The sequence below is a fragment of the Aptenodytes patagonicus genome, chromosome 2 (genome assembly GCF_965638725.1).
Source record: "Aptenodytes patagonicus chromosome 2, bAptPat1.pri.cur, whole genome shotgun sequence".
NCBI lineage: Eukaryota > Metazoa > Chordata > Aves > Sphenisciformes > Spheniscidae > Aptenodytes > Aptenodytes patagonicus.
In genome coordinates, this window is record NC_134950.1 from 53,662,475 (window position 1) to 53,688,906 (window position 26,432).

Consider the following 26,432-nt stretch of genomic DNA (forward strand, 5'->3'; position numbering starts at 1 on the left):
GATCTGGTTTGTGTATTATGTCAGCAAAAGGACTGCCATACTTCTTTTTAATGGAATTTAAAGTTTTATTTACTCTGTACCAAGAAAAGAGAAGTTCCCCAAAAAAATTCTTGATTGTGTCACTTGTAATACAATGATCATTATCATACTATTCTGCTTTTTTCCTAGCTGTAGCGCCAGTTGTGCCTGACTTAAGTAGTGACATTGACACTAGTAATTTTGATGATCTGGAAGAAGACAAAGGAGAGGAAGAAACATTTCCCATACCAAAAGCATTTGTGGGCAACCAACTTCCTTTTGTAGGATTTACGTACTACAGCAACCGTCGGTATGTATGCAGAAAGCAAGCTAATGGTGTATTCTTTTGTCAACACTGTTTCTGACTCTTACCAACCAGTATTTAGATACAAGCCTTTTCAGATTCTTATTAATGGGTCAGAATCCTAATAAATTATACTCTTTTGATGCTTCAATAATGATAACCAGTACTGCTAGTCATCAGTACCTTAAAATATCACACTGAATTTGTGAATGTCTTACTCTGCATTAAGAATATTATATAGTGGTGCTGCAGAAGCTAAGCAAGAAAAATCCACTGTTGCTGCTACTAGGCAGAGCTGCCTGCAGAGGACTGAGTTATATATGTAGAGTCATGAGTCAGGGATATGAATGTTACTTTGTTTTACTGCTAATTACTGTTCCTGAGCTGTATATGAAGATTCCATACTTTACGTCAGTGTTTTAGCATGTGATAAATTAAACCCTAGCTTACTAGAAATAAAATATTTTCTACTTGCCTGTCATCTGCTTCATAATTTTTCTTTTTTTTTCCCAAAGTACTCATCCACTGCAGAGTGAGATTGTGATGCCTTAGTTTTCACTGTTGCTTAGAAAACTTTAAATTACATCAGTTAAAATTATATTAATTCATACTTTCAACTGTCATTATTATTGTAGGCACTATGGATAGCTCTGTCTACATTCAAAAATCTTGATAACTTTCTTACTTTGAAAGCTGCTGTTAATTGTAGTGGGTGTCAGTCAGGCTTAAAATGGGCTAAAACTTCTAGTGGACCATGTCAGATAGAGACTGTTAGTTTTGATAGCATTTCTGAATAGGAAAGCCTTAAAGGAAATAAATCTGGTTTTTGTCTTTGGATAGAAGAGGAACCACTTTTCCAAGCCTGTGGTGAAATTATTTCCATCTCTGCAAAGAGTTGGATTTGTTGTTGCTTTCTGCATAGTAAGGTGTAGAAGGACTTACAAGCTTTGCACACAGTTTGTGTGAGTTCAGCAGTTCAGGCATTTCACCTACTGTTCTGATTTTAGTCTATAATTTAAAAAGTCTTTATTTTTGCCTTGCAGGAAGATTTTGGAATATATTATCAAGAAGGTGAAGTAGCATACAGAAGCTTGTTAATAACAAAATTTCTCTCCCCCTCTTCCTTCTTGGGGGACAGTATCAGGAATTTAGAGAACTAAGTGGCTGTGTTTTTGCTGTCATTGAAGAACTCTGCTACTAAATGCTATCATAACTTTGTAGGCTTACCAGAACTAAAATGCTGTCCTAGAATTGAATTTTGTCCCATAATACTCTGCTGGTGTGATAGTCTTGAAAAGTCTGAAGCGACCATTCATACTTGCTAAACGTGTAATCCTAATTTTTATTCCCTTTTTGTATTGAAAATAATTCAAACATTAAAAATAATTGCATATTTAGAAAAAAGTTGCACACTTCTCTCCACCCTCCTTTGCTTTCATCTTATTCATGTATGCTGGAGAGTTTAAAGAAATGAAAATCTAGGAGAATGATGACTTCTGTCCTTAAAGGAAGTAGTACAATTTTTTAGTATAGAACACTTTCTACAGCTGTAATCTCATTGATTGTAAACTAGGAAATATGGTTGTTTATTATTGAACTTCACCTATAACACAGATTTTTGAATACTAGCTGAGAACACTTTGCAGCCCCATCTGGCTTGTGTGTTCTCTTCTGGATTCTGATGGAGCTGGTGCTGGGTGTGTTTAAATATCACATTCTCACTGCTCAACAGCCCTGGTGTGCAAAATATGGTGGCGGCTTGTACTCAAGACAGCAAGCCCCTTTCTGTAGGGAACTGTTCCATTTCCTCTTTGTCATTTGATTGTCTGAAAGCAGTCTCGATGTTTAATTTGAGCTTGGCTTTGGAGATGTCTTTGATTTTACCCTCCTTGATCTTTTGAAGAGGTTTTTGTATATGTGAAAATATGCATGTGAAACAAAAAAGATGATGTGTCCATCTTCCTCAGTTCATGTGTTGGAGAGTTTTTCCTCACAAAATCTGATGCAGTTAGAGATGCTTTCTGTCTCTCTAGATCAGTTACCAGGCCAAGAATATCACATCAAATACCAAAGGAATTTGAAGATAGTAATTTGTATTTATTTACCTGACTTTTCAGAATCATGACAAATAGAAATTTGTGGTATTTTTAGAAAACACTTACGTAAAATAAGAACACTGGCTTCAGGGCAAACTTTTTTGTGTGTGGAACTCTTAGTAACTTTGTTGGAAGTTACACAATCTCTGCAGAGTTCACTTCATTGCTGCTACTTGCTGCATAAGTGCCTGAGTAAATATTTATGGGATGGAAGCCAATGAGAGTGTTGTAACCATGGAAAGCAAAGATTTTTTTAATGGTTATTAAAAAAAAAAAGGTGGTTGTATTAGTATTTGGCAGAAATCCTTTTTTCTGGAGGTCTTCTACTACAGTTTTCTGCTTTACCCTTTACAATAAATTATGTGAGGTTTTCAATTAGATGTGCTTAAATCATAAAGTATAATAAATACAGAACTGAAAAAATGTGATTATGTTACTATTTGTTTATCCACATTTTGGAGCAAAAAATATGGGGGTTATGTTTTAGGATGATTGTATTCTGTTTTTTCATAACCTTACTTTTAAACAACTCTTAAAATAAAACTTTTTAAATGTTGTTACAGGTATTTAGCTGTCTCTGCAGAAAATTCCAATGATAACAGAACAGGCTCCAGTGTGGATAAAAGTGTGGTATGTCTCACTGATTTTCAGCTTTGTTGGATCCTAGCAAAGAATCTATTGCGTATATGGGAATAAAGTGTTTGAGTTCTAAATGTCTCAAATTATTTTAGTGCTTGGAATATGGGAAATCAACGCATAAATTTTAACTGTGTAGTATGGCCTGCCTATTAAAGTTATTGGAAAAGCAGAATTTCAGTTCTTCATGTAACATCGGTTTTCCTGAATTGGGATAAAATAGCTGAAACTGCATACCCTTTTTGTGGAACTGGATTCACAGTTTTTATCTTTGAAATATCAAAGTGTTTGTGCAGTATTTTTAGAGTGCCTTATCAATCCCAGGTGTACGCTGGCTTTGTGGCAATCATGGAGTCTGGACGTGAGTGTGATGGGAAGCTTGGGCTTTCCAGCAACCTGCCAGTTTAACTCTGGAGCTGGACTTCCTGTGAACTAAGTGGGAGGTGGCAGATGATGTACCAAGCTTGGGTATTCGGCTCCTTCCCAAGGGTGTCCCATAAGCTATTGGGAATTGGGGCACTGAGGATCTGCATTCATAGAGTAGTTCACCTAGCAAGAAATGTTCAGGAATTCTCTCAGTTACTGCTTCCCAAGCTTCTTGGCAGTCAGGTTTCCAGGAAGGTATGCTGAGGTGTTGGAAACAAGGCCTGCTTGGATTCTGTGTAAGTTCTGGTGTAAATCAGGCTATTCCCTTAGAGTCTGATGTTTTACAAATTACATTATTTCCAGAAGAAAACACTGTCAAAAAATTGATAATTAACTTTACAAGAAATCTTCTTGGCTTTGACTATGATTTACTTTGTTAGTATTTTGTTCTGTTATGTTTTCCATTTAAAGTAGAAGAGAAACAGATATCTATGCATGTTCCCTTATCTCTTAAACTTGCAATATAAAGGTTTTAATGATATATGGTATTACCCAGAGAAAATTTGTAAAGGGCAGGGGAACTGGTTATGTACTTTATTGGGCTAACTGAATTTATTAAGCATTGAAGTGTCTTGATTTCTTTACATATGTTGATGTGTTCCATAAATTTTGTTTTCCTCATAAGCATTTGGCTGTGGATATGGTAAAATTAAAACCAGAGCCAGACTTTCAAATATTTGCAGATACTTAAAGCTGTGTGCTGGCCTTGGGTTGACTTTGGAGACAGTTACTGAATGGACTTGGCATAATTAATGGGATACAGGCACCGGCATTGTAGTTAAAGGTCCCTCAAGAGTCCTGTCTGTATTGTCAGGTGTATTTGAATGTCTTGCGATTTTAACAGTTTGGGGAGGTGAAGCTCTGGAAGGATATGAGTGATATAGAAAGGTTTAAATAAATGTTAAGTCTTTACTACAAGGTATTTTTACCCCACAGTTCTTTCTCAGCTGTTTTTCTTTCATTACATGCTGCAATGAAAACGGTAATGTTGACACATGGTTAGCAAATTAATTAGTTCTGGAAATATAACACAAGATGTTACCTGGTCTATCTGCATTTTGGCATGGTACTGTCTTCTGGGAGGGACTGAGTGCCAGAAATTTCCAAGAAATTCATTGCGTTTTGCAAGTGTGTAAAACTTGACAGAATTAGGCCATGAGGTTAGAGAAAAATAGAATTCAATGTCCTTTAACTGAATTTCAAGCCTCTTTGAAGATCTGATTATTTACTTTGGTTTAGTGCTACCGTAACCACCTGTAAACAGTTCAGATATTAAGAAAGAGGAGATTAACAGATTCTTTTGCACTGAGTCTTTGGTCGTCTTCATGGTTCAGGGTGCAGAGCCAGACACACTATGCTGTGGTGATCAAAAAAAAAAAAAAAAGTATGGCAGTTCCAGAGGGATTTTTCTTGGCTTCTCTGCTGTAGACAGGCTTTTCCATATTCCTTTCCTCCCCTGCCTCCTACTCAAAATGGAAACTGAGAACAAACTAAAACATAAAGGAATGCTTTTATACTGAGTTAATTGTAACTTGGGATTTTCTTAAGGTATTATTTAGTCTATTGATATCCGATTGTGCAAAACTTCGCTGGAAGCCTGTTGTCTTGCACTAATGTAATTAGACTGCTCAGCAAGCTCAGATAGGCCCCTTCGGGTACAGCACTATAAAGCATCCAGAGACAGAAAGAAGCAAGAGGAGGCAATAGAGGTCCAAACTAGTAGGAGTCAGTACAGAAATGCCTTAGTTGCCAGAAGTCTTTTTGGACCTGTTCCTCATCCCTCCCATTTAGTTCCTTTATGCAGCCTGTCTGGAAGGGCTATAAAATGAGTAACCAAGGAGTGGAAGAGCAGCTATGTTGAAACTTCTTTATTTTTGTGCATTAGCTGTGGTCCCTTTTTATTAAAGTGAGAGCTAGCCTTTAAACAGTCTTGCTTCTTGATTTCTCAGTGGTTCGTACCAAGGAGATAAATGTGTTGTGTACTGATCCTCCTTCCTTTTTCCTCAAAGTTTAGATTTAGAGGTCATCTCTGTGGGTTTTGACTACAACCATTGTCTCATCCACATGGTGTTATGTTGTATGTCACACCAGTAATTGGCTTTCCAGAGCTGTTCTGTAAGTGCTCAGAAGTCTATTTCTTCCAGTATTTCCTTGCTCTCTCAAGGCTTTGTGATAGGTAGTGGTAAATATATAGAATAGTGTGGTGAATATGTAAAATATGTAGTTTCTGCTTAGTCCCCAGTCGCAATGTCTGTGTTCTTTCTCTGAAAACTTCAGAGCAGCTTAAGAACATGGAAGAAAGAAAAAGGAGGAAATGAGAAAGGATGTCCAGTTCTTGAGAGCACCTGAGTGCTCCATGCTTCATTTCCTACTCAATGGGAAGGAGAACAGATTGAAAGTAGGAAGTAAGAAAAACGCCTGCCTGGAAGTAGGCAAAAATAATCTCACCTATAACTTTCTCATTTAATATGGATAAAGCATTCTATAATATGTCTCCAAACTGAAATCTTAGTTTAAGACTGTACAGAGGGCAGTCCTTGTCGAGAACACTTACTGTTGCTATCAAGAAAGAATGGAGACAAGTGTAATTTGTCTCCTTTCATGATCTCAGTGAGCAGTTCTAGTTTCTCTAAGCATATTTTGTGGGAAAACAAAAAAAGGAAGAGGCAGACATAAGAGGAACTGTTCTGTTGCTCCTTTTTCTGGGATGATTGTGTAAAAGGAGTCAGGCAATTGTTAGAGTTTTTGAAGTTAGAACAAGGAACAAGAAAGCAAAGGGTCAGAACCACTTGAATATGTTGCTTTGAAGAGAGCCTAGGTTAGGACTGTAATTCTTCTCTATGGAGTTCCAAGAGTGTTGAGGGAAGTGTGGGAAAGCTAAATAAGGCTGAAATCCTGACAAGATCAGCAAAAAGGTTTAAAAGAGTGAATCAGCATGGGCTTGACTTAATGAGCTTCCTTAAAGTTGACACCATCTTGTTAATTGAGGATTTTGCTGACGTTGGAGTGGGATTATTGTGCCCAGAGATGCAGTAGAAGGTAGATATTTTAAGACTACATGAAAAGAATTAATTTCTGAATTTATCTTGCTGGCAAACGGCACATGCTATACAGTAATGTTCTGTATTAACATCTGAAGTTTGTTACTATTTTCAAACCTTAGTACAGTGCTAGCTGTAAAAATTATCTGATTAAATAGATGTTAAGAGCATTTTCTCCCCGTTGCTAATAACTGACAGGCCTTGTTCTGCTTCCTGAACTTGTTGAGAACTTGAAGATGCGTTGCAAAATACATGTGGTGGTTAATGCTAGAAAAGAGAAATGTTGAGACTAATTAAAATAATTTCTTATATCTTTGCAGTAATATCTTTAGTCTGATTTTGAAGATACTTAAAACAAGGAGGATTTGACTTAGCTTAGCCCCATGAATTTTGATGGAACTATTCAGAACCCTAAAATTTTATGTGCGTTCAAATGATAAAAATGTGTAATATTGAAGTTGTTTCTTGTAATCAACTCTTTTAGATTTGGGGGGGGGGGGATCACATTTTAATAAGGTAAAAATCTAGTGTTTAGATAGAAGTGAGTAAGCTGTGATACAACATAAGCAGCACTGAATATTCTGAAATACTTTTTTTGAAGTTTTTAAACTTAATGCATGTTCTTTCATGTACAAATATATATTTAAAGCTGGAAAATATGCAGAAGATGATCTATGAGTTGGAAGAACAACTACATAATGAAATGCAGTTGAAAGATGAAATGGAGCAAAAGTGCAGGTGAGACTTTGAACTTTAACTGTTTACATAATTTAAATACATCTAACACTTCAGTTCTGTATTACTGCTTTAGGGATTACCAGAATAACTCTAAGAATGGTACTGTACTTCTCCAAGGGAGTTCCAAGCACAGGTTTAAGTAGTCCTAAAACAATATTTAAATGGTTTTCTTGAATATAGTGTGAAGAAAATGTTTGGTTTTCCTTGGCACCCATGTAACACATATTCCTTCTGAACACTTGAATGTTTGAGTTTACCCAACATCTCTGAATTCAGATGTTTTATTGGACTGAGGTTCACAAGGATCATGCTGATTTTCTTAAAAACGTAAAATACTGTATATACAACATATATTGGATTATTAAAATTAACTAACTGGTTTCTAAATACATGGTACTTGTTGGAAAACCATATTCCTTTTTTTTCCTGTGACTGATAGATAAGAACAACTATTTGCTTTCTGAAGTCTTGTTTCTACCATGTTGAAGAAGTAGCTACGTGAGAATTTGCCTATTTCTTGCAGCTACACTTACGAACAAACAGTTGGGATTCTTCTTTTTCTGATAATCGGAAACTTTTACTCAGATTCATGCAAACTAAATTCCTCTTCAGTTAGCTTCTCCTTTTGAAGTCTTGTCCTGAAGGCCTAAATAAAGCCAGGAGGCAACGCTTATATCTAAGATGTGGGAAGAATTTAGGCTTGTGAATTAGGACCATAATGTGTAGCTGTACAAGCTAATTATGTGGGAACTGGTAGCCAAAACAGTTCGGTGGGTATTTAGGCTGTGTGACGCTGTCGCTTACTTAAACACAACTTCACTGTTCACACATTCTGACTGTTTTCCACAAGCAGGACGTACATTGCTTGAAAGATATTCAGTAACTGTCTTCCTGCACTACTACTGAAGTTGTCAGAGCACAACAGTGTGTCTTCTGATATGTCATACTGTTTACTGCAGAGTTGGTAGATAAGATCTATTGCTGTAACTGCTCCTCATTGTACCTGCCAGGTAACATTGTCTGGGTCCTTTTTGTTATCTCTTTGAAGAGGGATAGCTAGCTACAAAAATGCAATGGATGTGTCAATGTTATTGCCAGTTAACTGAGATTTTACTATGCACTTAACCTCACTCTCTCTATAGTACTATGTTCTAATACATTGCTTCAATAGAGAGACTTTTAAATAATACTATTCAAAGATCTTTATCCACGGTAGGGAGCTGTCTGCTGTTGAATTAATGAACCATTTTAGATATTTAGAAAGTTCACAACTAGAGGAAGTTTTAGCAGTTCACCAGGGTATTCTAATTTTAATGGTAGCCTGTTGTGTACATACACTGTGTTTACATTTGCAGATTAAGGGAGAAAATGTGGCACCTAAAGTTTTGCATATATAATCTGCAGCACAGTTGATAAATACTTAATAATATATTTTACAAATTATTGCCAGTGATTGATTGTTTTCTTCAATTTCAAATGTTTATTACAAAATGGCATTAGCCAAAATGTAAATGTTCCCTTTAGTAATGGTCCCAAATTATTTCACTAGAAAAACATTATGTATAATGTATCCTTCTCAAGTACTACTTACATGATTTTCTTTTATTTTTAGATCTTCAAACATAAAGCTAGACAAGATAATGAAAGAACTGGATGAAGAGGTAATTTTTTTCTCACTGAAGCCTTCTTCGTTGGGTAAAGAATGTGGATAGTACTTTCATGATTTAAGATATTTCTTCTGTGACTAAAAAAATTGTTCTGAGTTTAAATTTGAGACCAAACCATCACATTTCAATACGTAGCATTGGGAGAAATATTTTTATTTGTACATGTTTTCAAAACCTTTTTCTTTCTGCAAGTCACACTGAATTCTGATTCCTCTGCTAAGTGTTCTGCTCAGTCTTGATCATCACAGTTTCTCTGGAGTTTATCAAAAACAGTTACTCTAAAAAATTAATGTACAGATGATTTTCTATTGAGTCCTTATGTTGTCTCTTAATAATAATTTTAAGTTACTTACATATAATCATGTTTACAATAACTTTTCTAGTAATTTCATAAATTTGTCATGTAGAAATTAAAAAAGCCATCTTTTTCTGAAAACCATTTCAAGGAAGCCAGAAACTCGTTCATTGGAAACAATGCATCAGTTTCCTTGATTAATTAGTTGCAGAGATACTCGTTTAGGGATCATTCCTTAAAATGTAAAGAGAAAATACCAATGCTTTTAATTTTAGGGAAATCAAAGAAAGAACTTGGAATCAACACTGTCTCAGATTGAGAAGGAAAAGATGGTATTGCAACATAAGATAAATGACTACCAAAGAAAAATTGAACAAGAGAATGAAAAAAGACGGAATGTGGAAAATGAAGGTATGCCACGTTGTCCAAATATTGACACTGGTGAGGTGTATGATGTGTTTTGAGGAATAATTTACTACCTTAGCATCTTAAGTGCTACGCAACTTTAAAGGGATCTTTTCAAATAATGAACACAAATTTTGAGTTTATTTTTATTTGAGTTTTAATGAGAACAAAGTATTTTTGTCTTATTTTCAAATTTGTTCTCTACAGTATGCATTGTTGTTCTGGAAGCACAGAATTTGACCTAAGAATGTATATAAGAAGCAAAAAGTCAATGAAAGACCTATTATATGCCAAGAATTTATTTGAGCATGTTTGTGTAAAAAACCAACCAACCAAACAAAAAACCCCCCAAAACCCCCGCAAAACCAAACAAAAAAGGATTTTTTAAATCTGATGTATTAATGGTGTCATTTCTCTTTAGTGTCCACACTAAAAGATCAGATGGAAGACTTGAAAAAAATCAGCCAGCATTCACAAATTACAAATGAGAAGATAACACAATTACAAAAACAAGTATGTTGCTTCTGCTCATTGTCTTCATTATTTCTTAGATTTGAGAAGCAGTATTGAGCATTCAGATGCAACAAAACTGGTCCCATTAATTTTTGTATTTGAGAATCTTGTCTGTTTTATTTTAACAGCTAGAAGAAGCAAATGACTTGCTGAGGACAGAATCGGATACAGCAGCAAGACTGAGAAAGGGTAACACAGAAATGAGCAAGTCATTAAGTCAGGTAGAATCACTGAATAGAGAACTGCAGGAAAGGTGCAGAGTTCTAGAAAGCACAAAACTGCAGGTGGAGAAAGATTATTACCAACTGCAGGCAGCTTTGGAGTCGGAACGAAGGGACAGAAGTCATGGATCCGAAATGATTGGAGAACTACAAGGTAATTCTTCTGTATTTATACTTTACCAAAAAAGTTGTGATAACCCTACATTATTAAATAAATTAATACACAAAGGGAGGAAAGCCAACGTGCAAACCGAGTGTGACTTAATAGAACAATTTCTGAAGATTGGATCTTGCTTCCTGATGATATCTGAGCTGCTCTTGGGAGGGAGAGTATCAAAATCAGAGTGGGAAACCACTGATTGTAAGTCTATGGGGCTGCCCTGACTAAATGTCTGAGTCCAGTGGTACAAAAATATGAAAAGCTGATACAGTGCTAGAGAAGACACAACACTGTCTTACTGCCTTGGTGCAGTAGCCAAGTTGACGTACCCTGTACTTTTTCTTCTTTCATTTGTGGAGAAAGCTATTTTGTTGTTAAATTGCATTTGTTTTCTTTTATGATGCTTCTACATTACTTTATAAGCAAGATGAAGAGCATAGTAAGGGGTGCAGATGTGGAATCCCTTTTTTCAGGATGCTTGGAACTTTTTACTATTTGTACTTCTGATTCTTCATACTAGAAACTGTTCAGATACATTAGTTCATGACTGTGCCTATGCTAATGCATCCTGCCTCTTAACTTGTCATTTTAAACCATCTGTCTGCAGTATTGAAAATCATTTTCCATGAGGCACAATCTTTTGTTAAGGACTTTTGGGTGGTTTTGGTTTTGTTTTTTTAAGGTAAACTTTGCTAGCACAAAGAAAGAACTATCAAGAACCAAGTTGCCTGTTTACTGTGCTTCAAATATAGTAAATCAATTCCAGTTGAATGATTGTAAAGTTCCTCTGAAATGACTGAGTGTAGTTTGATCCAGTCTGTTGTTAATTGCAAGCAGGGGGTACAAATGGCACGAGAAGACTATTCTGTGCGCTTCAAAATGTGTTTTTGACCACATCCAACTCAGCAGCCTGCAGGAAAAGGATATTTTTCTGAAGGGTGTAGGGTTAAGGTGCTTTGCTGGTATATACCCAAACAGCTTTATGTAATTCAAACACTCATACAGCTGTTTTTAAAAGCACATTTAAAATGAATGAGAAAATTATAAGATTTAGGAAGACTTTCTCTTCTTCCATCTTGTAGTTTCTTACATATTGCCAGGAGGTTTCTTTATACTTAAAAATAAAGTGAAGCGGACTGTACCTGATAGGTATATTTTTGTATACTGTATTTAAGGTATTAAGTGTAATAGAGTAATACAAAATATTTTTAATGTATTTCTTTTAAAGGAGCTAATGCAAATTTTTCAGTCTAGAAACATATACTACTACTTCAGCGCATATATATATACACACACACACACACACAACTGCATTTATATATACACACACACTACTTTGGGGGAGACCTTATTGTGGCCTTTCGAGTACTTAAAGGGAGCTTATAAGAAAGATGGAGAAAGACTTTTTACCAGGGCCTGCAGTGACAGGACAAGGGGCAGCATTTTTAAACTGAGAGTGAGTAGATATACATTAGCTATAAGGAAGAAATTTTTTACAGTGAGGGTGGTGAGACACTGGAATTAGGTTGCCCAGAGAAGTTGTGGTTGCCCTGTCCCTGGAAGTGTTCAAAGTCAGATTGGATGGGGCTTTGAGTAACATGATCTAGTGAATGATGTCCCTACCCATGGCAGAGGGGGTAGACTAGATGGTCTTTGAAGGTTCCTTCCAACCCAAACCATTCTGTGATTCTACTTAGTATAAACTTCCGATGCCACACAGGGTCTTGTGGTAGATGCTGTGGGGGACAGGGAATAGTTCCTTTATCTATGGCAGAGTACTTGAGTCACAGTTAGGTGAACACTTACTGTATTAGTACCTGTAGACCCATTTGAGACTGACTTTCTGTGTAATGTGCCTTATCTGCATATTATTGGAGTTAACATCAGAAAAGGTGCTTGTTGCATAGCACAGCAGAACTTGGATTAATGGAAGAAATTTTGCATACTAGATATTGGGAGTGATGGAAGGCAGGTACCAAGTGTTGCATGTGATTGTTTTTTGTGAATTGTTACTAATGACATGCATAAGGAGTGGCTGAAAAGATGAGTTTCCTTTACAATGTACAGCCTTTGTGTATCTCAAAAATTCGAAGGTGTAAATATTTTAGGGGCCCAGAAATCAATAAAGGTTGAAAAGCCTATTGATCTAAGTCGAGTAACTAATACTAAACGGTATTTCATTTCTTATGGCAGTTCGGATTACAACTTTACAAGAAGAAGTAAAAAACGTTAAAAACAATCTTGAAAGAGTGGAAGCGGAAAGAAAACAAGCACAGGATATGCTTAATCATTCAGAAAAGGTATGGTAATAATGATGTTAAGGCTAATGTTCTTTGTCAGCTTTTGACTATTTTCAAATAGTATTTATTGATGTTGCCAAGTCCTGTGTTCTTGCTCTAAAACAGTCTTGTGTTAAAATGATTAACTAAATAGTGCTAATTTACAGTCTCATCAGGATGGTAAGTCTCACAAGTCCTGAGGTAGTTCTAACTTGTAGCTTTGAGTGTAAAATTCATGTTTGTCATTCACTAGCACTGATTCAAAGATCTAACCCTTCTGCCAGTAGCAAGTAACTTTTGTTCTGCCTGCCTAACTATCGCTGCAGAGACTTGCCTCCTGAAAATCTATGAATTGAACTTTTTAAACCCCTGAAATTTAAATTTCTGCTTTTACCGGATTTTAATTTGGCTAGATCAGTGCCAGACCTTTTGATCAACTTTGGAGCTGAACCGTTTCGATTTTTCCCTCCCTCCCTCCGAATGGTAGCAGCATGTTCCCCTAACATCTGATCCCCACCCCAAGATGGAGAAACAAGTAAAGAAGAGTAAAAGGAAATCCTGCACCCTTTTTCCAGATAGAGCTAACTATGTAGCCTATGTGTTGAGGTCAGGTAAAGACTTGCTGGCTGTGTGGTCTATCCAAATAAACCAGAGAGATAAGACTACCTATGAGGGAGGGTGCAAATAGTTACCGTTCTCATTTGGTGTTATGTGAAGCAGTGATCCAAAGGCAAGTCTCTGTCTCTCAAAGCTCATCTCCAGTGCTTGTTTCATGAGTTACTGTTAATGGCTGGCAATCCCAACAATGAAATAACAGAATTGCATCCAGGTAACAATAATTCAAATTCCTCTTTGCTCTAGTGTTGTCAGTGGCTTAGTTGTATGTTTCCAATTTAGGTGACTACTGATTAGTCAAACTGAGAAGTTTCCATTATCTTACGGATTTATAGACTACTGAAAAAAAAGTTAATGAAGTTTTCTCCAGAGCACTGAGTACAGTTTTTGTCTGTTACCATTCTTTATTAAGCATGGAAAATAACATTGATAATTTTTTCATAACAAAAAGTTAACACTAAAAAAGGGAAAAAAGGGAAGGGAAATATGATTCCCTCAGATATTATAGAAATCTGGTAACTTTTTTTCTTATCTTTAGGAAAAGAATAATTTAGAGATAGATTTGAACTACAAACTCAAATCATTACAAGACCGGTTAGAACAGGAAGTAAATGAACACAAAGTGACTAAAGCTCGGTTAACGGACAAACATCAGTCAATAGAGGAGGCAAGATCAGTTGCAATGTGTGGTAAGTGTTTCTTGCAAGTTTCAGGTAAATACATAATAAAAGGTATTCTGATTATGATATCTTAAAACACATCGTCTTATAATGTAGTACTTCTATACAAGTGTTTAATTAAAGAAAATGCATATTAAAATCTTAAAACATACGCAATGAAAACTACACGTTTTAAATTATTTTCTCTAACATGGTACTTGTACCGTAAAAATTGCATTGTTTCTTAATGTTTTGAATATCTTACTGTGTTTGCAATTCAAAGCCTTCCTTGGCTTCTAAAATGCTATTGAATCTGGAAATTCTGGCTAATGCTAAACGGAATTGAAAGAATGCATTATCAAGACACATGTCTTGGAGCATTAATTCCTGCGTAACTGCATTAAAAATATTGGTGTTGTATTAGGCTTGTCTGAAGTGGTGAAGTTTCTTTTATAGGTACATATCCATGAATCAAAGATATGTCTTGATATCATAATTGAATCCATCAGGTTTTCTTTGTGAAGGTCATCGGTATCTGCATGTGTAGTTTGTAACTTTTCAGAAAGCTAACGTGAATGGTAGCATTTCTTTTCTTTCCCTCTATTATCCATTCATGGAAATGAAACTTTGCCTTTATTTTATAATGATTACTTCAAGAATCTGCATATTTTTTTTTCTTTCACTATTTATCTTTCAGTTGTCATGATTTATTCCAGTGCTTCGAATGCAAATTGGAATTATATTTCTTTTTTAGTGTTTCTTGTAATAATGCCAGGAAGTTTTTACTCAGCGATCAGTCCGTCTAACAGCAGAGGAGCTTAAATAGCTGAACAAAAGGGTCTGAAAAATATTGGAATATTTAAAACTGTGTTTACAAAAGCATTCTTATAGATGCTACGTATTCATTTTTGTTGTTTTTTCTTTCCTTAATCTTGTTTAGAAATGGAAAAAAAAGTAAAGGAAGAAAGGGCAGCAAGAGAAAAGGCAGAAAATCGAATAGTTCAAGCTGAAAAACAGTGTTCCATGCTGGACTTTGACCTGAAGCAATCTCAGCAGAAACTGGAACACCTTCTTGAGCAAAAGGAAAGACTGGAAGATGAAGTAAGTAAAATGTTCATCAATAACAATTTTCTATATAAATAATAAATTATAGTTGCATTGAGAAATAGAAAATGAAATTCACTTACACTCAGCTCCTTGTATAATACATCTCTCAGTAGAACTGAAGATCCTTGTTGGCCTAAATAGTGTTAGGTAATTTCCACTTGTTTCTTAGCTCTTGGATGCCTTACATATTTGAGCCCTTAATTTAATATAATGCAAATTTTTGTGTCTCCTTTTCTTTTTTTTTAAAGGAAAAACTTGCTTGTGAATTTGACTGTGTAGTCTGATTGGTTTGGGTGGTTTGCAGTTCTGAGTTCGCATTCTCCAGAAAAGCATTTGTTCAAGGAAGTGCAATTAGAATATTGAGTGTGAAAACTAGGTACTAAGAATAATAGTTTCATCCTTACTTTTTCTTTACAGGACACTGGGAATGAAGGTTATAACACCTTTCTTAGGGGTCGTGACTTGTGTAAATTAGTTTTTCTATGGCTGGTAGGCTGCATTTATTTCTAGGGTGAGAAGTTTTTAAGATCTGAAATCCACAGAGAGGTTTGCAGGACCTTTCAGCAGACGATTTGAGTTTCTTCCATTGTTGCCTTTAAGATAAAACACATTTGGGACTTTGAAGTAAGCTAAGTATGGGGAAGCTTTATCATCATGGGGCATCATATCAGTACATTCTGTAAGGGCAGCAGCTTTCTATAAGATTATTGCACTGAAATGTTTGGAGATTCAGGAATATTTTTACATATTGTACAATGTGTAGCATCTAGGCAATGGTGTTTGACATAAAATAATCCATACATGAAACACTTTCAACCACATGCAATTGGTTATTCAGCAAACGCTCCTAAATTGAAATATTTCTCATTTAGGTAAAGAATCTAACACTTCAGCTAGAACAAGAGACAAATAAGCGAATAATGGCACAGAATGAATTAAAGGCGCAAGCTTTTGAAGCAGATAACTTGAAGGGTTCCGAGAAGCAGCTGAAACAGGAAATCAATACGTTGTTGGAAGCAAAGAGATTACTGGAATTTGAGTTGGCTCAACTTGCTAAGTAAGTAAAAATCTGAAGTAAAATGGAAAAAGTTGCTTAATTATATGTGTACTGTTTTGCCTGTTCCTGTTAGTGAAAAAAGTTCTCTGGTGCATAGGCATTTTTTCCTAAACTAAAAGAATATTTTTAGCTGCATGTTGTGATTTCTGTATGTAGCTTTCAGTGTTGGAATATTTTTGTTATGAGCTATGATGCGGAACAATTCTTGGCTCATCAATCTATGTCAAGGCATATATATATGCCATTTCTATTTGAGTGACTTCTTTATGGATTGATTGTGTGTCATGGTTTAACCCCGGTTGGCAGCTAAGCACCACACAGCCGCTCACTCACTCCTTCCTGGTGGGATGGAGGAGAGAATTGGAAGAGTAAAAGTGAGAAAAGTCATGGGTTGAGATAAAGACAGCTTAATAAGTAAAGCAAAAGCCGTGCACGCAAGCCAAGCAAACCAAGGAATTCATTCACTACTTCCCATGGGCAGGCAGGTGTTCAGCCATCTCCAGGAAAGCAGGGCTCCATCACGTGTAACGGTTACTTGGGAAGACAAACGCCATAATGCCAAATGTCCCCCCCTTCCTTCTTCTTCCCCCAGCTTTATATGCTGAGCATGATGTCATATGGTGTGGAATATCCCTTTGGTCAGTTGGGGTCAGCTGTCCCGGCTGTGTCCCCTCCCAACTCCTTGTGCACCCCCAGCCTGCTCGCTGGTGGGGTGAGAAGCAGAAAAGGCCTTGACTGTGTGCAAGCACTGCTCAGCAGTAACGAAAACGTCCCTGTGTCATCAACACTGTTTCCAGCACAACTCAAAAACATAGCCCCATACTAGCTACTAGGAAGAAAATCAACTCTACCCCAGCCAAAACCAGCAGACTGCGACACTACTTATTAAATCATACGGGACTTAGTTTTACTACATGGGAGTCGATAGCTTTTTTTCCCCCCCTTTAACTGCCTAATTCTTTTTCTTAATGTTTCTTAAGCTGACTGAAGACATTTTTCATTAATTAGGCTTCTATAATATCTTTCTTCAGCTGACTTAACATTTCTCCATTTAGACTACTTCTTGTCTTCTAAATTATGTACTGAAACAATCATCAAGGTAGAATAAGGAATGTAATTAAATCAGAATTTTAGGATGCAGCAAACTGCTGGTCTTTGTGAAATTGTGTGCAAATGCAAGATCTTTGTAGGATGTTGTTCTGGTTAGAAATAGTCTGTCTTTGTCATTTGTTAGTAGCTGACTTTCTACATGTTTTCCTTTTTTATTCCTTCAAAGACAGTACAGAGGAAATGAAGGTCAAATGCGTGAGCTTCAGGATCAGCTTGAAGCTGAGCAGTATTTTTCGGTAAGACTTGCAAAGAATTGTGAGTGCTACATTTTTACATGTTTACAAACAGTGAATAGTTTGACATATTAAAATTTTTCAAATGTCAATAAGAACCTGGCATAAATCAGCAATTCACAAAATCTTGCTTGAAATACAAACAATGAACAAAACATTAGAGAACATTAGATAGTCTAATATGTTGCTTTGTAGTTTTTTGTTAATCTTATATATTACATTGAGTAACTCTTATCTGAATTATTCATCAGATTAGTTCCTATCTTGAGGTTGGAAAAAGATATTTTTCTGACATAACTGCAAACTTTGTAGAGAGTTCAAAATCTCCATACTCACTGGAATATATTCCATGCTATTGATCTACCATAAGTGTATTTAAGAACTATAGATCCAGTAGCATTCTGCACGTATTCCTCATCCTTCTAAAAAGATACCTTCTCTGCACCTGAGTCCCTGAAGAGCCTTATTTGGTACTCCAGATAATCTATGAAATACACATTTTGGCTTAGTTTGATCTGTTTCATTTCTGTGAAAAGAAACAATAGCATGAGATGCTTTATAATGTCTGAACTTCAAATACATTTGTGAATACGGCAGTGTCATTTCACTTTGGGAAGTACTTTTTAAATTCGGTTCTTCCTTGGAGGGGCAATAAAAATTTTTGTTTACTAAACTGCATATGATTGTAACTTCATTGTGTTACAGCTTTTTGTGCATTTTTCCATAATATACTGCTAATAAGATCCGGAGTATTGTGTTTCATTCTCAGTTTTCTCTTTTTTCACTAGCATGTAGTTTAAATGAGACCTTCATAATTCAGTCTGAGTATTTAGCAAAAGTACTTTACTGTAGAAGATCAAATTTTAACTTTCAGAATTACTGGTGGTGTTAATAACAGTACAGTGATTAAGAACAGAAGTCATTCATGTAAATCAGACTTCTGTTGAATCAGTTATTAAGACAAAGTCAGTCTGTACACAAAAAACTTACAGTCTAAGAGAAAAGATACATGGATACAAACAGAATACAACAGGTGGAAGCATAGGACAGTATTAGGCTTGTTTGACTAACATTTTGAGACAGTGATGCTACAACAGGACACGGTTTTGTCCTGTTGTCTCCAAGAGACGGGCTCAGCTGTATCCTAGTGCCTTCCTTCCCTTTTGTCAGCAGGTGTGTTTGTACAACTATGTAGGAAATCAGGCTAGAAAATTGAAAATTAACCTGGTCACATCAGTTCCCTACACAAGGGAAACTGGAAAGGAGCATTTCAGACAGGCAGGAAGGAGGAAATTCCATTAAAGACAGTACTGGCATGTGTTGGCGTTTGATAGATTCAGACCAACCAGTACCAAAACAATGAAGAATTTCACTATGGAATTTGAATAATGATTCTTTTTTTATGCTTTCTTTTACAGACACTTTACAAAACTCAGGTTAAGGAACTGAAAGAGGAAATTGATGAAAAGAATAAAGAAACTCAAAGAAAAATGCAGGAATTGCAAAACGAAAAGTATGCCCATTGTGTTTCTCAAATAGACATATGTTTTTCCATATAGTATGGTCTCACTCATGAAGATTCTGAATCAGATTTAAAATGTTTAATTCCTTCAGAAAAAGACAGGTCTCAAGTGTTCCATAACACTTTGTAAGATGGCAAATACATAGGATGTTACCTATGCTGACTCACAAAGCCAAATATGGTTCTTCATATTTGCTTTGGACTCTATTTGTAATGTCTGGAAGAAGAATGATGACTTCTGAGAATTTAGAAAGATGCAAAATTTTGAAAAAACATTACAATTTGTGGTAATCATCTTGCTTGTGTAACAACTTTTTTTATTTGATTATATTATCCTGATAATTACTTGGTATATTTCTATAGCCAATAAAATAATTTGAGAAAAAGATAATGAAAATACTTTGAATTCAAAGTTTAGTATACTTCTGATTACAGCAAAACCAGTTAATCCAACAGCTATTAATTGTGATATACTATTTTCTAAGTTAGCAAATAAGGAAAGAAGATTTTAAGCTTGTTTTTCCAATTTATTAATTTATTTAATATATATTTATTCTGAAGAAGGAGACTGTAGCCTTATGCTTGAAGCAGAGTTTCTCTCTTATGAAGTCTGGGTCTCTTGTTCTACTTGAGCATCAGCATTGCAAAGCAATCTAAAAGGAGGAGGTTATGTAGAGTGTTCATAATGCATTTTGGTGGGCTAAGAAAGGGAGAAAGAAAACATGTTGGACTAGTAAATATGATGTAGGAGGAAAATACCTGTCTATGCAAAGTTGTTCAGGAGTAGTATACAACTTAAGAAAAAAAGGAGGAGGGGAAGGAAGGCGAGACTTCCTTTAGTCCTCTTGTGGTTTTTCTTTTTGTCTTTTCTTACTTATTTTTATAGATTCCTTTTATTCTATTCCCTCACTGTTCTCCACAATCTTGCGTTCATCATAGACATTTTTCACCTGTATACAACTATGGGAATTGTGACAAACTCTGAGTATACTTCAACAGTTACTTTTTTACAGTAGAGGCCCATATCTACTACAGATGTATCAAATCAGTGGACTCCATAGAAATACATATTTCATTGCATAAATCTCTCTTCATTTTGCAGAGCAGGAAGGGCATCTGTCATGAGCCCATACTGCAGTAATGTATTGCCACTTCTATCTCAGCATGTTGTGGGCTGTGTCACGTGTTGCTGGGTACATCCGACTCGTGGGTGCTAGACTGGCCACCGTGCTTTATGTGGGTTTCTGTGCAGGCAAATATGTAGGAGCTGTGCCTGTACTCCAAGCAAGAGCAAGAAAGTTTGGCTTGTATGCTGAACTGATTAGAAGTTGTGTACATTAATGAGGTACTGCACCTAAGTTACTGCCCCGTGCCTCTCAAGCTGTAGATGGAATTTGCAAGCCTTTCTGCAAAAGGTTGCATAGGCATAGAACCACTGTATGTTTTCAGAAACTTTATGCAATTTTCCTTATTGTTCAAACAGTCCGGAGCACACATCTTCATGAGCAGTAATCTTGTGTGAGAAAGTAGCTAATACTGATAGGCTTAAGTATTTTTTGATGGACCACACTGTATATGCAATTTAATTTCATTTTTTATTCCTCAAAGGCAGGAGAATTTGACACCTGGTTTCCTAAGGGTTAGTGTTTCATGGATGATTAAAATTTTAATTGAGTTATAGTAAGCTTGCTGCTGAAGCTTGTGTGGACTATCAAAATATACAAGTGTACAGAGTGTGGTTTTGTAAATCTTGTTTTTCTTAAGAAACTATGATGATGACAATTAGCTGAATGGTATAATTTGGGTTTGTTAGTCTTCCTGAAAATTTGGAATGTTTTGCATAGGAGAACAAAATCTTAATGTCCTTTTTACAGAGAAACGCTGACTACCCAGTTGGATTTAGCTGAAACCAAAGCAGAGTCAGAACGGTTGGCACGAGCGCTCCTTGAAGAACAGTATTTTGAACTGAGTCAGGAAAGCAAAAAAGCAGCATCAAGACACAGGCAAGAAATGACTGATAAGGACAGCATCATAAGAAGGGTAAATTATTCCACTGTAATTAATATGTCCTCCAGCTGGAAACAGAAATTTATCTTTTTATTTTAATTTATAAAGTTTGTTGTGGTCATAAGTGATAATTATTTAAGTATCTGAGTTTTGGACTCAGTTGGAACTCCCAAAGAAACGTAGACTCGATGAATCTGAGGTGAAGCCAGATTGAAAATCCAGTGAATGTCTATAATTCAGTTATTAAGCCTTTTGTAATTACTTCTTGTCATGGCCAAATGTATTTTTAAAATCTTGTAAATTTGTGGAGCTGTGTATTACAGACTCTTGTTGCAAAATTACTTAGTCTTTAAAAAAAACACCTTGGAATTCTTGAGTTTCTTCCCACTGGTAAACTATTTAAAAAAAAAAAAAAACAAACCAAAAAACCAAACCCCAAACTGTAATTTTTTAAGATACTTTACGGCGTAGCTCTTGAGTATTAGTATCAGGTTGATAAATGTCTTAACTGAGGAGTTTCAAATAGCAAGCCATATATAGCATAGTTATTTTATCATTATTGTTTTTTCCCATTTAGCATCAGCTATGCAGATGTTCTTAAGAATCCCGGGGGTGTAAAACTTCAGTAAAACTCTAGGCGTAACTGAACTAGGATCCATTGCTCAAAGCTTTCTGTTAGCGCTACCATGGATATTACATTTCTGCGTAAAGATAGCGGAAGTAGTGTTTGTTACATGTGTTTCCTTTTATAAGCTTGAAATCTCCAGAATGCCACCATTTCTTAAGAAGCATTCAGAAGACTGTCTCTCTGGTATCGAAGGAATACCTTCTTGCCAATATGTTTGTTGGTTTCACATATTCTGATAATTGCATTCCTGAAAAAAGGTTTAATTATGTCTGGTTTTTAACATGTATTTGTTAAGTGATTAGCAAAGTAATCCTGACTGTGTCTTCTGGCAGCTAAGTATTCAAAGTGTAATGGTTTTCCTCTCCAGTTTTTTTTTTGTTTGTTTGTTTTTGTTTTTTTTAAACCTATGTACATATTTGGCTATGTATGCTTTGACTTAGACCAAATTTAGTTTTATTTTTATGCTGATTTATACCTGTTTTTCATGATATATGACAATTATTTAGCAGCAGATGCCATGAATCTACTCCAGCCTTGAATGCTGGAGTTGTATCATCTATCAGCTGCTTTTCTCTCTGGATTCAGGGGATCAGGCCTCTAGGTACTACTACTTCTAAAGTACCACAAATTAATTGAAAATTGCCACATTCAATAACTGACAATCTAATTTTGCTTAAGTTGAGTTTTTAATTATATACTACAGTGTTGTCAGTTCTGCAAAGATCATTTTAAAAAAAAAAAGAATTCTTTCTGGGACAGATACATTTTGAGCCTTCTGGTAAATCAAGACAGCTTAGAAGAACAGTATCATTTTTTTAAAAAATCCAGGTTTGAAAAGTAAGCAGATTTTTTTTTTTAGTATAAGCTGAGGAAGGCATTCCAAGTAAACGGCTGTTACAGATTTAAGGGTATTTAAAATAATAGTAGTATAAGTATTTTTAGAATTTATGGCAAGTTCTTTATTTTAAAATGTGTTTGTTTTCATTTAGCTGGAAGAAACTAATAACACATTAACCAAAGATGTTGATTTAATAACAAAGGAAAATTCAGAGATCAGTGAAAAAATTAAGAAACAGGAGGAAGGTATGTGATGTTTGGAGTTTTAATTCATCTGTTATGAAGCAAAATTGAATTTGAAGCATATGTGGCAAAATGGAAATGGGAGAAGACGTTACTGTTTATCTTCCCTATTATTTTGGGCTTGATGAAAAATAACACAAGTCATTGTTTTAATCTTGAAAATATATCTTCCATATAAATCGCCACTCTTTCTACTGTATTGCTTCCATTTCCATGCACTGCCTTTATTGTTGAAAATGATTAAAACCTCAGCTGTAGCAGGTAGGAAAAAGTGAGTTTCTGCTCACAGTACCCCCTCACTTTTTAAAACAAGTTAGCACTAAGTTCCTGCAGGCATAGTCAGGAATGCCTGTCCAGTACAGCTCATCCAAATATTGTCTGTCTAACCCCCTTCTGCTAGCCATGCCCTTGTTTGCATGAAAGTTATTAAGGAAAAGTATTTACTCATTTCATATTGCACACAATATATTTATTAACATTTTTGTTTCTATCTCCAGTATTTACAGTAAAGCAGTATCAGTATTTCAACTTCCTTAAGATCTCACTTAGATTCAGAATCTAAGTTGTGATCTCACGCGTATCAGTGGATTGGCATTCTATTTACATGCGTTCTGACTACATGGGAAGTTACTTTATTATTCAGTTAACCCCCATGGTTTTGCATTTGAGCAAGCATTATAAAATTGGAATGCATGCTTTAATATCTGTTGACTATGAGAGTAAAGGCCTTATCGGTTGTGTTGGCAGCGTTGTTGCAAACACTATGTAGGCAGGAAGGCATACAAAAATATTTTCCCTTAGTTCTGCATTTCTGTAAGAGCATGGATTGGGTGAGCAAGCAGTTTTCTGTATTTTTTAGTTTATGGACTTTGTTACTTTTAAGTACTTGAAAATTGTTCTTTAACTGTTTGTAGTTTTGGTGGAGAAATCCTTATCAGTGAAATGTATCCTTCCAGAAACTTTGGGAACAAATCAGCAGACTGGAGGTGTGATAGAAAGATTGGTAGAATTGAGTGACTGGTGTGTGAGAGGGGTGGGTGGAACATAACAGAGTCATTCCCTGTTTAAAGAAAGCCTTTTTCCCTACGTTCTCTTTATGCCTGATTTGAGAATCTGTACTGAATGTGAGTCCAGTCATATCAGTCTTATTCTGTGTGGGTACTGACTTAATAATTTTTGGTACTGCAGAAACACTTTTGGTAGTGCAAACACGAAGGATGTGGGGCAACAAACTTAGTCATCACCAGGAAACAAAAATACATATGTTGGCTTTAGTATTTAATCTTGGTGCCTTTCTGAGATATCCTTCTGGTAATTTTCTGTCATTACAGTAGCATTAAACTGGTAACCTTTATCGTTGCAAACTGTATTTTGCACATTAAGTGACACAACAGGAAAATGGAGGAAAAAAAAAGATGCAATTGTAGAAGTGATTGAGATATTTTAGGACAAAGTAAATATTTCTAAGCTTAAAGTTGAATATTATTTTAACAGAATACAAAATGAAAAAAGAGGAGGAAATCAATAATATTAGAATGCATTATGAGAAGAGCCTTAACACTGAAAGAACTCTGAAGACACAGGTATAACTTTTTATGCAACTTAATAACAATAATTACTTTGCATGTCAGATATATTTTCAGTTTATTGTTTTTTGTGCAACTAATTCTTAGTTCCTTTGAGATTAAGTTTATATTAACCATGATGTATAATATGCATTGTTGATGTTTACAGTTGAAAGAGTAAGTTTTGATGCGATGTACTTTTCAGTATTACTTCTGTTGTGAGTAAGGGCCATTTATGTTGGTGAAAATTTTTTTCTGATGGAATCCTATAACTAGAGGAACTTAGAAGTTTTGTAGGAAACATGCTTGCATATATAATTTTTCTTACTGGTTTTCCTTTTTCTTAACAGGCTGTCAACAAACTGGCTGAGATAATGAATCGCAAAGATTTTAAAATAGACAGAAAGAAAGCTAACATGCAAGATTTGAGGAAGAAAGAGAAGGAAAACCGAAAGCTCCAATTAGAGCTTAATCAAGAAAAAGAGAAATTCAATCAGATGGTAGTGAAATACCAAAAGGAGCTCAATGAAATGCAAGCGGTAAAATAATCTTAATTTTTTTTGTCACATTGTAGAATTCTCTCCGCAGGAAAAATGTGTAGCTCCTAGTCTACTTGAAAAAATAACAAGTTCTGTTTCAGATGTTCCAGGCTACAGAATTTTAGTGAGGCAGAGAACTTGACAAGTGTCCAGCTGTGCTTGTTCTCATTCATTTCCCCTTTCGAAATTCTTAACTGTGGAAGTTACTGATATATTATGGAGACTAAAAAACTGAATACTGTGTAGCCACACTATTTATGCAGTTTATTTCACTGGTAGGTGGTCTCCTTTTCAAAACAAATGGTAATTTAATAGATTAATCAGACTGTTTTGTACTTGAATGCATTGCTGGATCTTTAACTTTTTTCCAAGGCTGAACGAACACTTCTAGTATAATAACTTATGCTACTACTATCAAAAGTATCTAGAGATATTAAAAAAAAAACAGTAATGAGTTTTGTTTTCAGAATACTTTGCTGCCATATTTTTGGTATCACAGTAATTATGCATGTGTATATAAATACAGCAACTAGCAGAAGAATCCACGTACAGGAATGAGCTCCAGATGCAGCTGGATAGTAAAGAGAGTGACATAGAACAACTACGAAGGAAAATTTTGGACCTCCAGCAAGGAATGGATTCTACCAGTGTTGCTAGTCTCCAGCCAGATGAAACAGATGGAAATCTTTCAGGTAAGAGAAAAGCGTATTTGAACTACTTGATTTTGTGCATACACATAGTTTTGGAAGGTACTGTTTCTAACAAGTTACTACCTTTTAAAATCGTCTGGCTGTCTCTTTCTATATCACATCTCCACTTCCTTTTTTTTTGTTTTTATTTCATAGCTCAGCCACTTATATTTAAGTCTTAATTTCTTCTCACATCACTCTTCCCACTGTATGGCTTTGGCATTAGGATAATTTTTATCCACTTTCGTGGAAAGAGTATCTTTACATCTGTTGCTGTTTGAATATAGTGAATGCAATGTGCAGTGTCCAGTGAGTAAGACACAGGGCCAGCACTTCCACAACATCATGATTATATTTTATATCTTGAATGCAGAATTGCCTTGATCTTGTCTGTTCTTATGCACAGTCGTGTAGCACCTTTTGTGACAAGTGGCAATAACTGCTGATGTGAAAAATAATTGTGGGAATTTCCGTGATGCATTTATGGTTGTATGGTACTCTGATTTAGCAGATTAAAATAAGAACAAATAATACAGTGTAGTTAGCCATTTCCATGTACTGTCAGTTCCAGGCACTATATTTTGAGACCCACTGTTACACTGGTTAGTGATTCCCCCCTCCCCAATGTTTGAAAAGTGTAATCAGTTAGTACTTTCATGTGATCCACTTCTGTATCTCTAGATACAGGAAAAACTTTTAGTGGTAATAAGCTGTGCTTAACAATTTCCCCATGTTGGAGCTAGGTTTAGTTTTTGTATAATTAAGTAATTTTTATAATTAATCATGAAATTCTTAATAAATGCTTCTTACATGCTTGTCTTA

At 35.5% G+C, this 26,432-nt stretch overlaps 1 protein-coding gene across 2 annotated transcripts in view; it reads left to right on the plus strand.

Moving 5' to 3' along the window:
• ROCK1 (Rho associated coiled-coil containing protein kinase 1) overlaps window positions 1-26,432 on the plus strand; it is a 92,549-nt gene that overhangs the window by 45,067 nt on the left and 21,050 nt on the right. For both annotated transcript variants that reach the window (XM_076329875.1, XM_076329874.1), the window contains exons 10-27: window positions 169-328; window positions 2,982-3,048; window positions 7,171-7,259; window positions 8,872-8,920; window positions 9,497-9,632; window positions 10,048-10,139; window positions 10,268-10,514; window positions 12,714-12,820; window positions 13,953-14,103; window positions 15,014-15,174; window positions 16,053-16,237; window positions 17,514-17,583; window positions 18,999-19,093; window positions 20,977-21,142; window positions 22,727-22,820; window positions 24,312-24,400; window positions 24,733-24,921; window positions 25,448-25,613. In XM_076329875.1, coding sequence (XP_076185990.1) covers window positions 169-328; window positions 2,982-3,048; window positions 7,171-7,259; window positions 8,872-8,920; window positions 9,497-9,632; window positions 10,048-10,139; window positions 10,268-10,514; window positions 12,714-12,820; window positions 13,953-14,103; window positions 15,014-15,174; window positions 16,053-16,237; window positions 17,514-17,583; window positions 18,999-19,093; window positions 20,977-21,142; window positions 22,727-22,820; window positions 24,312-24,400; window positions 24,733-24,921; window positions 25,448-25,613 — 2,313 coding nt within the window. The remainder of the gene's footprint in view (window positions 1-168; window positions 329-2,981; window positions 3,049-7,170; window positions 7,260-8,871; window positions 8,921-9,496; window positions 9,633-10,047; window positions 10,140-10,267; window positions 10,515-12,713; window positions 12,821-13,952; window positions 14,104-15,013; window positions 15,175-16,052; window positions 16,238-17,513; window positions 17,584-18,998; window positions 19,094-20,976; window positions 21,143-22,726; window positions 22,821-24,311; window positions 24,401-24,732; window positions 24,922-25,447; window positions 25,614-26,432) is intronic.